We start from the raw sequence: 17,044 nt of genomic DNA on the forward strand, positions 1-17,044 counted from the left end.
TGTAGCCTTGTCAGTGTAGCCTTGTCAGTGCAGCCATGTCAGTGCAGCCATGTCAGTGTACCTTATCAGTGTAGCCTTGGCAGTTTAGCCATGACAGTGTAGCCTTTTCAGTGTACCTTGTCAGCACAGCCTTTTCATTGAATTTTTCCAGTTTAAAAATGGTGCCGGGTCCTCTCGGCGGCTCTCGGGTCCTCTTGGCCACTCTCGGGTCCTCTCGGCGGCTCTCGGGTCCTCTCAGCCGCTCTCGGGTCCTCTCGGCGGCTCTCGGGTCCTCTCGCAGTCCCGAGAGGAGCCGAGAGTAGCTGAGTGTACTCGGCTCCGCTCACGGTCACGCCCAGTCCCTGTGTTATGTCCATCATAGGGCGGGACTGGGCATGACTGTGAGCCGAGCCGAGCCGAGTACACTCGCTATGTATCTCGGCGGCTCGATCCTCCACTCACAAGCACCGGGGGATCGGCGGGGGATCGGCGTATAACACGCACCCACGATTTCCCCCTGATTTTAGGGGAAAAACGTGCGTGTTATACGCCGATAAATACGGTAATCCAAACCTCGCTCTCAGTGTTCATCACATTGTTGTCCATCATTGGAGAATGATCTGCTCTCTCCATTGGCCATAATCAGTGGGTAGGAGGCTTGCCCCTAGTCCTCTCCAAAAGCCCGTGTCCTGGTTGGGTCTGTAATAAATACATTGCTCATAAATTGTACCTTCCAAAAAATGGTCATACAATATAGCTTTGCTCAGATATAAACTTCAGGATAGTAAATGAATACGGTGGATGAGTGTGAGTGAAGTCCCTCTCTCCCTTCAGGAGATAGCACTAATGTTACACATGTATACTACATTATATGTAATTTATTTGTATTTTCATTTCTAGTGTTATCTTAGTGTCTGGTTGTACTTTTACATGAGATTTGAAGTCCTGATGAAGTAGATCTTTCCGTGAAACCCACACACCATAATCTCAGAGGACTATCATACCACACATTCTCTACTTCCCTCAATGGAAGACAAGTGGTAGCATTGAACTCCATGTATAAATTGTATGCTTTTAATATGAGGTTTTAACTGAATGTAATAAAGATATGTATATATTTTTAATATATCTTGTGGTGTACATCTGTCCATTGGAGGGGTATTTAAAGTCCCATTTATTTATTTTTTGTACTCATATGATTCGGCTCATGGATGAGACCCTCCAATGGTCCTATTATTGATAAAAGCACTACTCCCACATATACAATATTTAAATCCAAAACTTAGCTCCATTGGGAGGGTGACAACTACACCCACAATTTCGAGATAGGGTCAGAGCGTTGTCACTCCACAAAAGGAAGTGCCTAAACAAGGACCTTCATGGCAGGATTGCTGTCAATTGTTAAAAAAAACCCTTACTGTATCTTGTTTATCTGTTTGTATCCCATTGTGGTGACTTTCCTTTCACTTTCTGTCATGCAGGCACAACAAGAAGTGAGAGGAAATCCCTAAACAGTGACGGGAAATCCCCTCTGAGACAGCTGTAACCAGAAATGGTTTCACCACAGCAAGATTCCCCTTCTATTCCTGTTCTGGTGACAACCGTAACAATTTAGATTTCTTATCACTTTTGGAAGCATTGACGCCAGGACAAATAGAGAGGGCGGATCTCGTCAACGGGGTCACAGAAATCAATAAAATCCTGACAGGGGTTCTAACCCTTCCCTACTCCATCCAAAACAAAAAATGACTTTAGATATACTTTAATGGTTTAAAAACATACTGTAGTATATCTCCAATTAAAACTTTTTTTTGTTTTGTAGTTTTGGATGGAGTGTGGAAGGATAAGAGCTGGAGTTTGAGGACATTTCCTCTCACTTCCTGTCTTTGTAACAGTATTGTTTCCAAATGTCCATCGGAAGCCTGTGTGACAGGGTGACAACACAGGAGCACAATTGGGAGACAGGGACAAAGCGTTGTCACCCTCTGACAGGAAGTGCCTAAACAAAGACCTTCATAGCAGGATCACCTGGAATTTTTCAATGAAATCTGCAGATTTAAAAAAGATCCAAAATGACTATTGAAATGACATGAACATATTGAAGCTTCTATGAGATTTTTAGTGATTGAGACTACATCAACTTTAAAGATTCTAAGCGCTGGCGGTGAAGCCGATTTATATTTAGCGAGTGATTCCCGTCCCATTCTAGCAGCTGTCATGCTTGCGGGATGTCAGTGACTACGCTCTGAGAAGACAATGACAGTGAAGAAGATGAAATATATATTTATAAAAAATCTCAGAGTGGGCCCTGATGAAACGAAGTGACATGTTTAGGAGGAAGAAAAATAGAACTAGTCGTGCCCTAGGGCAACAAACCAAAACCCCTCAAGGATTTGACAAGGGACAGACCAGGCAGGTAAAAAAGTAAAAAATATTTATTATGAAATATGTAACAAACATAAATATCACATAAAGAAAGTACACAAATGACAAAACAAATGTATAAAAGCACTTAGTAAGGTACCCAACGTGGATAAAAGATGGTGGTTGCCCAAAAGAACATGTTGATAGGACTAACCACTGTACATTCCAGGCGTGGACGCCTTACACATTTCAGACCTCAAAGGGTCCTTCTTCAGAGGTATATTTAAGTCAGTTGGGTATCACATTCTATAAAGTAATGCCCGGTACACACGATCGGACTTTCCGCCAACAAAACCGTGGATTTTTGTTCGAAGGTTGTTGGCTTAAACTTGCATACACACGGTCACACAAATGTTGGCCAACAATTACGAACGTGGGAACGCGGTGACGTACAAGGCGTACGTCGAGCCGAGAAAAAGGAAGTTCAATAGCCAGTGTGGCTCCTCCTGATTGATTCCGAGCATGCATGAACTTTTATGCGACAGACTTGTGTACACGTGATCTGAAATTCCGACAACAAAGTTTTGTTGGTGAAAAATTGGCGGAAAATTTGAGAACCTGCTAGCCAACATTTGTTGGTGGATAGTCCGACATTAAATGTTCGATGGAGCATGCACACGGTCGGACTTTCCACCAACAAGCTCACATCCAACATTTGTTGTCGGAAAATTAGATCGTGTGTACGGGGCATAAGAGTATACATAAATATATGCAGTATAAAAAAAGTATACTTACTTTATAGAATGTTTGCCCACTTAGAAAAGAAATGAAGGGTCTATCATTTTTATCATAGGTGGATTTTAAGTGATAGAGACAGAATATCAACCAAAAATCCAGAAAAAAAAAAAAACACACAATACAAATGCTATAAATTGAGTTGCAGTTCAGCAAGAAAAATAACTATTTGATCCCCAAGCAAAACATGGCTTAGTGCTTGGTGGAGAAACCCTTGTTGGCAAGCACAGAGGTAAGACGTTTTTTGTAGTTGGTTACCAGGTTTGCACAGATCTCAGGAGGGATTTTGGTCCGCTCTTCTTTACAGATCTTCTCTAAATCCTTAAGGTTTCTTGGCTGTCGCTGGGCAGCTCGAAGTTTCACCTCCCTCCATAAATTTTCTATGGCCTAGCCAATCTCCAAACCTTCATGTGCTTCTTATTGAGCCACTCCTTTGTTGTCTTGGCGATATGCTCCATGACCTATCTTCAGTGTTCTGGCTGATGGAAGAAGGTTCTCATCTAAGATTTTACAATACATGGCCCCATCCATTGGCCCCTCAATGCGGCAAAGTCGGCTTGTACCTTTAGCAGAGAAATAGCCCTAAAACATAATGTTTCCACTTTCGTGCTTGACTATGTGGCAAGCACAGAGGTAAGACTTTTTTTGTAGTTGGTAGTTGGTTACCGGGTTTGCACACATCTCAGGAGGGTTTTTGGTCCACTCTTCTTTACAGATCTTCTCTAAATCCTTAAGGTTTCTTGGCTGTCGCTGGGCAGCTCGAAGTTTTAGCTCCCTCCATAAATTTTCTGTAGGATCAAGGTCTGGAGACTGGCTAGGCCACTCCATAACCTTTGCATGCTTCTTCTGGAGCTACTCCTTTGTTGCCTTGGCGGTATGCTCCATGACCCATATTCAGTGTTCTGGCTGAGGGAAGAAGGTTCTCATCTAAGATTTTACAATACATGGCCCCATCTGTTGTAATATGTTCACCGATTTATGTGGGACATTATATTATTATATGTATGTACACATACTGTACAATATTGACCAGGCCAGAATTCAATTGACAATGCTTGATTTGTCCGAGCCAACTGAGGGGACAGGTGAAGACCCTTTGATGTGTTAATCTTATGCAAGTCTACCTAGGTGTGTGAGGTATGGCCTGCTAACCTAATTGAACATTTCAAAGGGTACATTATTTAAAGGACCTTCGTGTGCTTCTTCTGGAGCTACTCCTTTGTTGCCTTGGCGGTATGCTCCATGACCCATATTGAGTGTGCTGGCTGAGGGAAGAAGGTTCTCATCTAAGATTTTACAATACATGGCCCCATCCATTGGCCCTTCAATGCGGCAAAGTCAGCCTGTACCTTTAGAAGAGAAATAGACCCAAAACATAATGTTTCCACCTCCGTGCTTGACTGTAGGGATCGTGTTCTTAGGGTCATAGTCAGCACTTTTCTTCCTCCAACCACGGAAAGTCTCCCTCCTCAAGAAGGCACATGTGCAGACTCGTCTGAAGTTTGCCAATGAACATCTAAATGATTCAGAGAAGGATTGGGAGAAAGTGCTGTGGTCAGATGAGACCAAAAATTGAGCTTTTTGGCATTAATGCTATTCGCCGGGTGCTGTGTGCAAACCTGGTCACTAACTACAAGAAACATCTTACCTCTGTGCTTTCCAACAAGGGTTTCTCCACCAAGTACTAAGTCATGTTTTGCTTCAGGATCAAATACTTATTTCACTCACTGAACTGCAACTCAATTTATAACATTTGTATCATGTATTTTTTCTGGATTTTTGGTTGGTATTCTGTCTCTGTCATTTAAAATACACCTATGGTAAAAATTATAGACCCTTAATTTCTTTGTAAGTGGGAAAACTAACAGAATCTGCAGGGGATCAAATAATTATTTCCCCCCACTGTAGCTACTTTAGGAACTTTTAAATCTGAAAAAAATCCTTCTTACCATGTACCGTGGCCTAGCAGCAGACCCGAAATTACAGTATGACCTATCCATCCCGGCCAAGATTTCAATAACAAATCTATGTAATAAAAATGCTGTAGAAGTCCGTGCTCCCATGGCCACCAGTCATGTTACCGTATGCCTAGACCTCACAATCAGCCATTGAGTAGCTCTCCTTAAACTTTGTTCCTCCATCCTATTAGGAACTATCATATAATATTAATATAGAAGGTTTCCTAAATGAGTAATCTGACCATTGTGAACTGTCTCTCCACAGAAAGCCATCGATGCAGACAACGCCGGGGTGAATCCGATCGGAAACTACACCAACAGCAGCAGCCACTGGGACCTGGGCAGCTCCTTCTTCTTTGCGGGCACCGTCATCACCACTATAGGTGAGAGGCCACCTCACTATTGTCCCTCGCTGCCTGCTTTTTTCTTTATCAGTTTTATGTATATCTAAAACCAATTTGTATTTAGTTAGTTCGTTTAGTTATTTAAAGAGTAGTTTAGAACCCCTGCCAAAAAAAATATAGAATGTATAATATAAAAGTCAAGAATAATATATTTCGGATTGCCAAGGGGAAAGCCAACACGTTTGGAGGGGTTAGGAAATATAAACACACGAAACCATGAAAGTAATCAATGACTCATCTAAAATGATATTATGGTGTAAAAAATAATTCTGCGCTGCCTGAAGAAGAAGCAGCTAACACAGCAAATTAGATAAATGCACTAAGAATGGAAACAAAAAGTGTAGCGCTAGTACATGAAAAGTGAAATCGTAACAAATGTCAGGAAAAAGAGGGATGAAACTTTAACATTTGTTACGATTTCACTTTTCATATACTAGCGCTACACTTTTTGTTTCCATAAAATGATATTATACCATAAAAAATTCCCAAATTGAGATTTATATGGGCTCACAAAGGAATACGAAAGCAATAACTTTACATTAATATTTACTTGTGCATTAAAAATTAAAATCAATTTAGTATGATCAATGGAAGGTTATTTCCAATAATCATCCATTTATATGATATAAATCATCACATGTGTAATTATTGGTGATTTATGGGATCTTACAGAGATAACAGCAAAATATGATTAAAGAATTTAATCTATTTCTTGTTAAAAAACAAAAAAGAATTTAATCTATGCAAATTTATTGAGCCAAGGATATCCAATCATTTTTTTGCGGAAAAGCAAAAGGTTAGAACCATTTTTTTGGGGGGAATGATTAGGACCTTTCTCTTTAGTGGTTAATTTATTTATTATGCATATATTTTTTCTAAGAAATATGTAGAACCTTTGCCAAGTTTTTAGCTGTAGAACAAGAAATGGAAGCGCCACTTTACATATAAAAACACAGAATGATATTTTGTTGAAGATTGCTAAAGAAAAGCCAATGCGTTTGAGTGTGTGTGTATGTGTGTGTGGGGGGAAGGGGGGGTTGTGGGGCTGGTGGGTGTTATGAAAGTCTCTCTCGAAACATATAAAACCACGAATATACATTATCTCACACCGCCTGAAGTGTATTAGAAAGTGTACAACGGCTGCACTGTATTGTATACTGTGTACACACCATCAGAAGTGTATTAGAAACTGTACACACTGTATTAGATACTGTGTACACTGCCTGCACTGTATTAGCAACTGTACACCACGGAATGCACTGTAGATATAGGCTACACTGAATGTAGAGTTGATATACAGTATCTCCCAAAAGTGAGTACACCCCTCACATTTTTGTAAATATTTTCTTCTATCTTTTCATGTGACAACACTGAAGAAATGACACTTTGCTACAATGTAAAGTAGTGAGTGTACAGCTTGTATAACAGTGTAAATTTGCTGTCCCCTCAAAATAACTCAACACACAGCCATTAATGTCTAAACCGCTGGCAACAAAAGTGAGTACACCCCTAAGTGAAAATGTCCAAATTGGGCTCAAAGTGTCAATATTTTGTGTGGCCACCATTATTTTCCAGCACTGCCTTAACCCTCTTGGGCATGGAGTTCACCAGAGCTTCACAGGTTGTCACTGGAGTCCTCTTCTACTCCTCCATGATGACATCACGGAGCTGGTGGATGTTAGAGACCTTGTGCTCCTCCACCTTCCATTTGAGGATGTCCCACAGATGCTCAATAGGGTTTAGGTCTGGAGACATGCTTGGCCAGTCCATCAACTTTACCCTCAGCTTCTTTAGTAGAGCAGTGGTCATCTTGGAGGTGTGTTTGGGGTCGTTATCATGTTGGAATACTGCCCTGCGGCCCAGTCTCTGAAGGGAGGGGATCATGCTCTCCTTCAGTATATCACAGTACATGTTGGCATTCATGGTTCCCTCAATGAACTGTAGCTCCCCAGTGCCGGCAGCACTCATGCAGCCCCAGACCATGACAGCCCCAATCAGTGACTTATCTAGAATAAAATGATTTTACTATAAAAAACAAAAACAAAATAAGGATTAATATAAAATGACACAGAAAGGAATACAAAAGCATACAAAGGATGGGAGAGAAAAAATAAAGCAATAACTTCATATTAATAATGCCCTGTACACACGGTCGGATTTTCGGACGGAAAATGTGTGATAGGACCTTGTGTAGGCTCCATCACACATTTTCCATCGGATTTTCCGACACACAAGGTTTGAGAGCAGGATATAAAATTTTCTGACAACAAAATCGGTTGTCGGAAATTCCGATCGTGTGTACACAAATCCGATGCACAAAGTGCCACGCATGTTCAGAATAAATTAAGAGACGAAAGCTATTGGCTACTGCCCCGTTTATAGTCCCGACGTACGTGTTTTACATCACCGCGTTCAGACCGATCGGATTTTCTGACAACTTTGTGCGACCGTGTGTATGCAAGACAAGTTTGAGCCAACATCCATGGATTTTGTTGTTGGAATGTCCGATCAATGTCCGATCGTGTGTACAGGGCATAAAACTTATGAATTAAAAAGTAAAATCAATTTAGCATGATCAATACAAGGTTATTTCTAATCTTATCCATATAAATTATATTAGGAATCACACAAGCTAAAGTGCAGGAGCCTGCATTCACTATATCTGGTCCCCCGCAGTACACAGAACATGGAAATGCAATTATTTTAGTAAATATAAACAGCTGAATACCTTTTCTCATCAGCAGTATATAGCAGTCTTGTGACTTCTATCAGTGTCTAGTTAAAGCTTGTAGGAGGAGTTTTCATTCTCCTCTGACTGTCCTATGAGGCTGCAGAACCCCTGACCCTCTGTCTGGACAGTGCCGATTGGCCCTGTGCTGATCGCATGCACCCTCCCAAGAAAAAAAAAAAAAACTCTAGCAATATACACCAAACTGAGCATGTGCAGAGTGACTCCAAAGGCTCTGTACTATCAGCAGATGGATTGGGGACTGTGAAAGAAGGGGAGGATCAGAGAAGACAGGATCAAACAGCCTTTTTTTACAGAATGTGGAGGATTAACCCCTTAGGTTCCACAGTGAGTATATAACAAGCATGCTTTACTGCATATACAGACTGATTTTACTGTTGTGGGTTTAGTAAACCATTGGTGATTTCAGGAATCTTATATAGATAAACTGCAAGACTCGTCGACGTATCTGATCAATGCGAATTTCATGAGTCAAAGTGTATGCAATCTTTTTTTAAATTAGGGAATGGTCAAAACCGTTTGTTTCTTGGGAATGATTAGAACCTCTGTCAGATTTTTTAGCTATAGGATAAGAAATAGAAGAACCACTCTATGTATAAAAGTCCAGAATTATATTTTATATAAAATTGCCAAGAAAAAGCCAACACATTTAGGGGGGTATGAAGGTCCCCATCTATTTAGGACTATAAACATATAAAACCATGAATAGAATCAATGACTTATGTAAAGGAGAATTATTATATTATTAAAAAAATAAAAAATACAAATAAGGATTAAAGTAAAATTAACGTATGTGGAAAGGAATACAAAAACATTAAAAGGAGGGGGAGGGGGCATAATATGTAATGACTTTACATTAATAACAGTTGCTTATGAAATTCTACAAATTATACAAAATTCTAATCAGTTTAGCTTGTTCAATAGATGGTTATTTCCAATATCATCCATATACAGTGGAACCTTGGATTACGAGCATAATCCATTCCAGGAGAATGCTTGTAATCCAAAGCACTCGCATGTCAAAGCGAGTTTCCCCATAGAAGTCAATGGAAAGGAAGATAATTAGTTCCGCATTGACTTCTATTACATGCAATACCGCATGTGGCCAGAGGTGGGGGGGCGCCGGAGAGCCTCGGAAATACTCGAGGACAGCTCGGCTGAATTCGGAAAGGCTCGGAAACACTCGGGAACTGAGTATTTCCGAGTGTTTCCGAGTATTACTGAGTCATTCCCAGTATTTCAGAACGGCTCCGAACAAATAAAGGAATTACGCTAGTTTAATATTGTTGATTTATGGAATTTTATATAGAGAAACTGAAAGATATAATGACAGTATTTGATCTACATAACGTTCTTAAGTCAAGTGTATCCAATCAATTTTTTTAGGGAACAGTTAAAACCTCTGTCAGATTTGTTCAGCTATATGATGAGAAATACCGTAGAAGCACCACTCCACGTGTAAAAGCCTTGTATGATTTTATTTAAAGTATTACTAAACCCAGGACCCTGCATTCACTATATCTGATCCCCCGCAGTACACAGAACATGGAAATGCAAATTATTTTAGTAAATATAAACTGCTAAATACCTTTTCTCATCAGCAGTACATAGCAGTCTTGTGACTTCTATCAGTGTCTGGTTAAAGCTTGTAGGAGGAGTTTTCATTCTCTTCTGATTGTCCTATGAGGCTGCAGGACCCCTGACCCTCTGTATGGATAGTGCTGATTGGCCCACATGCACCCCCCCCCCAAAAAAAAAAAACTCTCTAGCAATACACACCAAACTGAGCATGTGTAAAGTGCCCCCAAGGCTCTGTTCTATCAGTAGATGGATTGGGGACAGTAGAAGAAGGGGAGGATCCGAGAAGACAGGCTTTTTACACAATGCAGAGGATTAACCCCTCAGGTTCCGCAGTGAGTATAACAAGCATGCTTTACTGCCTATACAGACTGATTTTACTGTTGTGGGTTTAGTAACACTTTAAGACCCCTTTTCACACTGAGCCGCGGCCGCGTCAGCAGTAAAGCAGCTCAGTGCGAAAAGCGGTGTTTTTCGGACGCTAGCGGGGTGCTTTTTTTACCCCTGCCAGCAGCCGAAGAAGAGGTTAAAAGTGCCTTGTTGTGGCGCTTCCAAAGCGCTTTTCAGGCGCTTTGGAAGCGCTGCCTATTCAATTCAATGGGGCAGGGCATTTTGGGAAGGCTGTATACAGCGCTCCCAAACCACCACAAAGATGCTGCTTTCAGGACTTTTCCTAACGTCCCGCAAGCGCACCGCATCGGTGTGAAAGCACTTGGGTTCTTACATTCGGGTGGCATAGGAGGCGGTTTTCAGGCACTTTACAGGCACTAATTCTAGTGCTAAAATGCCTGAAAACCGCCCTGGTGTGAAAGGGATCTAAGATCGCCAAGAAAAGTCCAATGAATTTGGGGGTTTATGAAAGTCACAGTTTCTTTAGGACTATAAACATATACAACCAATGAATATGATTAATGAAAATGATTATACCATTAAAATATTACAAATAAGGATTAAAGGGGTTGTAAACCCTCGTTTTTTTTCAACTTATTGCATTAAGGTGAAAAAACACCCGGCAGTGACCGCCCCCCCCCCCCTCGTTTTTACTTACCTGAGCCCTGGAACTTGACCCGGCGGGGACGCGCTGTCTCTCTGCCCGGGGTTCTCGGCTCTCGATTGGATAGATTGATAGCAGTGCAGCCATTGGCTCCCGCTGCTGTCAACAAATCCAATGACGCGGGCGCGGGGGGGGGCGGGGCCGAGTCATACATTCAGCAGCTATGGACGACGAATGCTGGACTCGGGAGCGCGCCCACAAGGTAACCCCCCGTTCGGGAGAGCGCTTCTCCAAGGGGGTTATCTGATGTAGGGAGGAGCCGCGAGAGTCGCCGAGGGACTCCAGAAGAGGAGGATCGGGGCCACTCTGTGCAAAGCGAGCTGCACAGTGGAGGTGAGTATGATATGTTTGTTTTTAAAAAAAAAAATAAACTAACCTTTACAATCACTTTAAGATAAAATTACCATAAAAAACCCGAAAGGAACACAAAAGGAATAAAGGGAGGGAAGGGAGAGAAGAAAAAATAATAAGCAAAAGGAGGAGAGGGAATAAAATAAGCAATAACTTTACATTAAAAAACAATTGCTTGCAAATTAGAAATGTTAATCAATTGAATCTGTTCAATAGAAGGTTATTTTCAGTATAACCCATGTCTATAATATTAAGAATCACACGAGGTCATTATTGGCGATTCATGGAATTTTATATAGAAAAACCGCAATATATAGTGATGGTTTTCTAATGCAAATTTCTCGAGCCAATATGTATCCAATCGTTTTTTTTTTTTTTTTTTTTTTTACCCCCTCCCCTCATTTTTATGCTTTTATATTTTTCTGAGCAAATTATAACAATTTAATATTGATCCTTATTTTTGTGATTTTATAATAGTGTTTTAATACTTTTTTAGACAAGCAATTGAGTATGTTAAGGACCAGTTCATAGAAGCTCAGTCCAGATGCATTCCGGATGCTTTTCTGCATGCACGTTTTTGAGTATTTTTTTATGCGTTTTTGGTGCGTTTTTGATGCGTTACAGTGTTTGTTTTTTTTTTTCCTCCCTCCTTTTTTTCTTCACCTTAAAGTGGTTGTAAACCCTCACACACCACTTGTACCTAAAGGTAAGCCTATAATAAGGCCTATATTAAGGCCTACCTGTATGTACCGTGAATATCTCCTAAACTTGCACCGTTTAGGAGATATTCACTGTATCGGCATGTGACGACGTCATCGGCGCATGCGCACTGAAGAAACGGCTCGCCCATGCCGTTTCTTCAGCTGGTGTGCAGTTACTGGCAGCTCCCGCGCGCATGACGTCATCGCGGCTCCGGCCAATCACAGCGCCGGAGCCCGCGATACCCGGAAATAACTCCGGGAGAAATGTCGCTTGCGGCCGTGGTGTGCCGAGACCGCTGCGGGGGCTTCGATCTAAGGTCAGTATTTCATAATGAGCTAGTATGCTATGCATACTATATATATATATGACACAATGTGCAGCGCTAATAAAGATAAAACAAATACTAATGCAAATGTATAAAACCTATAGAATGCTATATAAAGCATAAATACATACAACGTGACATACTGTATAAAAAAAAAATATATATATAATATATATAAGTGCTAGTGCTCCGTGAGTCACACTCAGTCCTTAACCACTTCAGCCTCAGAATATTTGGCTGCCCAAAGACCAAAGCGTCGCTTTAACTGACAATTGCGCGGTCGTGCGATGTGGCTCCCAAACAAAATCGACGCCCTTTTTTTCCCCACAAATAGAGCTTTCTTTTGGTGGTATTTGATCACCTCTGCGTTTTTTATTTTTTGCGCTATAAACAAAAAAAGAGCGTCAATTTTGAAAAAAACGCAATATTTTTTACTTTTTGCTATAATAAATATATAAAAAAAACATTTTTTTTCCTCAGTTTAGTCCGATATGTATTCTTCTACATATTTTTGGTAAAAAAAATTGCAATAAGCGTTTATTGATTGGTTTGCGCAAAAGTTATAGCGTCTACAAAATAGGGGATAGTTTTATGGCATTCTTATTATTTTGTTTATTTATTTTTTTTTACTAGTAATGGTGGCGATCAGCGATTTTTATCGTGACTGCGACATTATGTCGGACAGACTTTTGGCCCTATTTTGGGACCATTCACATTTATACAGCGATCCGTGCGATTAAAAATGCACTGATTACTGTGTAAATGTGACTGGCAGGGAAGGGGGTTAACCACTAGGTGGCGCTGTAGGGGTTAAGTGCGTCCTAGGGAGTGATTCTAACTGTGGGGGGATGGGCTATGTGTGACACGACACTGATCACCGCTCCCGATTACAGAGAGCGGTGATCAGTGTCCTGTTACTTCCTCTCCGTTCTTTCTCTCTGTAAGGCGATCGCGGGTATCCCCCCGGACTTCGAGTCCGCGGGACCCGTGATCACACTCACGGAGCTCGCAGCGTGCAGGCGCACGCGTCGCCGGCGGTGCACACGCTCCCACAATGCCGCGTCTTAAAGGGCAACGTACAGGTAAGTTAATATGCCTGTACGTGCCCTTCTGCCGACGTATATCGACGTGAGCCGGTCGGCAAGGGGTTTAATAAGGTATTGAATTAATCAGCAAAAGTCCTTATGCCTTTGTCTTGCAGTTTTTTTTTTTTTTTTTCCTGGGTTTATAACCACTTTAAATAAGGACATGTGTGTTCCAGTGTGTTTTTGGTGCGTTTAGGTGCATTCCCATGCGTTTTTGATGAGCTTTAGGGCTGGCTCACACCAAAAAAAACGCACTCCAGATCCGTTCTGGATACGTTTCTGCATGCGTGTTTTTCACGCGTTTTTAGCACTTTCCGGAGCGTTTTTGATGAGTTTCCAGATGCATTCCACTTGCCTTTTTCTTCTTTTTTCCTGTCTTTTTCCAATGTACTGGTGCATTTTTGAGGCATTTTTGATGCGTTCCAGTGCATTCCGGTGTGTTTTTGATGCGTTCTACTGCGTACCAGTACAATCCAGTGCAGGAAACATGCAGCATGTACTACTTATCTGGAACGTACCGAAACTGACTGTACTGTTTTGAACTATGCCATTGGAAACCATATAACCTTCCTTCCATGCGTTTTTGATGCAGGAAAAAAAAACGCACTGGACTGCATGTGGTGTTTATAGTCCCAAAGAAGGATGATCCTGTATAAAGTATTATTCTGGACTTTTATAAGTGAAGTGGTGCTTCTATTTCTTATCCTAAATTTGTGTTTTCCTAAAGACCAACCCAAGGAAGTCCTTTTGACAAATACAGCTGCCAGTCTACCCCAATACAAGAACGTTTTACAGTACACATTGGGCAATCCATTACTACCTCAAGAATTTTTTTTTATTTATTTTTTTTTTTTTAGGCGTCTGTATCCCACTGGGGAGATTTCCCTTCTCTTCCTGTCCTGGAGACAGGTCACCGTAAGCTTTTGGTTAGGCGACGGTAGCTGTGCCGGGAGCCCCGCAGCGCGCACACTCTCGGCACAGGTGTATTGGCAGCAATTCACGCAAATATGCGCCCCCCTCTGCGCTAAGGACCAGGTGCCGAGAGGCTGCATATTTGTGTACAGCAGGCACCAAGGGGTTAAAATGATAAAAGCAATAACACTTATGATCGTGAAGGTTAAACAAACATGTAATGTTGGATCAGATCCCAGCCTCTGCGTGTGCTCCAGCTACCTGAATTCTCATCACACTTCGTCCCTGCTTGATGCGTTTCGTACCTCCCATTGGGCACCGCGTTTCGCCCCTCTCACTGGGCGTCTTCAGAAGAGCTCCTAAAGACGCCCAGTGGGAGGGGTAAAACACATCAAGCGGGGACGTAGTGTGATGAGAATTCCTTTAGCTGCAACACAAGCAGAGGTGGCGACAATGGATCGACATTTGGCCCATGTGTACGGTAGCCGTTCAGCCGGCTTCTTCTGTCGAATGGGCATGACTGAAAAAGCTGACTGGCATCCTATCAAAGCTCTCATCCAATGGCTGAGAGCGCTGACTGGTGTGTTCTGGCAGGGGGGCGTCCCTCTGTCCAAACACAATAGCTCAGCGGGGGGATATTGCTGCACTAACATCTCATAGTTAGTACATCGGCTCCTCCCGAGCTCGCTGGGTTGAATGAAAGAAGACTAATAGTGTGTACCAGGCTTAAGAAAGCTAAGGCAGAGGAACTGCAAATCAGTATATGAAATGACATAATGAAAATATGGCAGGTGTGTAAAATCGAGTCATATGAAAAGCATATTATAGATACATTTCTATATATCTCACCATCGGCGTCCCAATCTGTCATTAAAAGGCGCAGGTTTTCTGATTACTCAGCAAGAGCACCTTGAATGCAGAGAAAGAGTAAAGAGATTTCTACAACATTTGGATCTGATCTCCAGCACTGAGATCTTGTTATGTGACAGATTCTTGGTGGGTGGGAGTTGAAAAGTGCAATGCTGCAAACGTCTCTCCGGGTTCATTATCCCGCTAACATTCTATTTATTTCATTTTATGAAAATCGTGAAGACGGTGGAAAGCCGCAAGCAGCCTGCAATGCTTGTGACCCTTAAAAATGCATGAAATCATTTTACTCTTCATGTTTAATCCATGAGGCCCCCAGGGGCCCATCCAGAGAGCCTGAAGAGGAAATTGTAAGCATGTTGGTTCTTTGTGTGAGATTGGAAACCAGATCTTAGGGCAGACACCAAGACCAACTGACCGGGAACAAACTAGCCTGGAGACAATTGCTACATTGTGTAACAAGAAATAAATTATATAAATATATATATATATATATATATTACTATACTATATAGATATAGATATATAGATCTATATCTATAGATCTATATATCTATATAGATCTATAGATATAGATCTATATATAGATATAGATATATATAGATATCTATATATATCTATATCTATATATATACACATATGCACTTTTATAAGTAAATATAAACAAACATTTTAAAGTGTATTAAAACATTTTTAATTAGATAAACACTTATTACGCATGCACAATTGGTTTTTGTTTCTTTTTTTTTGCTATTGCCTCAACCACCCACCCCCACTTCCCAAGGCAATGATAAAAACTGCAGAAACTGGTGCCACTTTTTTGATAATGATTACTGAGTGGACAGTGTCAGTAGGGCAGAGGTTGGTGTTCAGCTGAGCCGTGGACGGTGTCAGTCGTTTTTTCATTTTTATTATTTTTTTAAATAATATGCATCTATGTATGTAAGTGTGTCTGTATATATGTATGTATGATGAATAGCAAGATTAATAGTAATTAGTATATTATATTAGAATCGTTAATTATTGTATAACTTTATATTGATGGGAAGCTAGATAATTTATTCTTATTAATTATGGAGAAGGGGTGGGAATAAACAAGCTGGTACTTCTTTTCACTCCTTTTCATGTATATTTAAACCAAACTATTTTGTATTGTTTACAGTTTTATGTTTTTTTTTGTGTGTCTGATTATTACTGTATGATTACCTTGCTATTTTCTCTTTATGGTTATATTTTTTTACATGTTCAAAATAAACTACTACTAATATATACTATATATATATATATATATATATATATATATATATATATATATATATATATATATATATATATATATATATATATATATATATATATATGTGTGTGTGTGTGAGTGTATATATATATATATATATATATATATATATATATATACATATACTTTCAAAAGGAAATGTAAAAAAAAATTTAAAATGCTTTAAAACATTTTTATTAAATGAACACTTGTTACGCATGCACATATATATATATATTTTTTGCTAGTGCCTCAACCACCCACCCCCACTTCCCGAGGCAATGATAAAAACTGCAGAAACTGGTGCAACTTTTTTGATAATGATTGCTGAGTGGACAGTGTCAGTAGGGCAGAGGTTGGTGTCAGTCGGGCCGTGGACGGTGTCAGTAGTTTTTTCATTTTTATTATTTTTTATAAATATTTTAATTTTTTTTAATTATTTTTTTTACAATATATATATATATATATATATATATATATATATTACAAAAGCCCTGTTGGGGGGCTTTGGTGAAATATCAAGGGTCTAAATTGACCCCTGATGTCTCACTTCTCACTTTTGAGATTCCCCACTCCCTTTCCCTGCAGCCTCTGACTTGAGTTAGGCAATAAATAAATAAAATTGGACAATATGGAACAGCTGAT

General features: G+C 40.4%; 1 protein-coding gene across 1 annotated transcript in view; it reads left to right on the forward strand.

The window, feature by feature from the left end:
• The window catches only part of KCNK10 (potassium two pore domain channel subfamily K member 10), a 90,630-nt gene that overhangs the window by 31,670 nt on the left and 41,916 nt on the right, over positions 1–17,044 (forward strand). The window contains exon 2 of the mRNA XM_073610342.1: positions 5,362–5,479. Coding sequence (XP_073466443.1) covers positions 5,362–5,479 — 118 coding nt within the window. The remainder of the gene's footprint in view (positions 1–5,361; positions 5,480–17,044) is intronic.

The sequence above is a fragment of the Aquarana catesbeiana genome, linkage group LG13 (assembly GCF_042186555.1).
Source record: "Aquarana catesbeiana isolate 2022-GZ linkage group LG13, ASM4218655v1, whole genome shotgun sequence".
NCBI classification, from domain to species: Eukaryota; Metazoa; Chordata; class Amphibia; order Anura; family Ranidae; genus Aquarana; species Aquarana catesbeiana.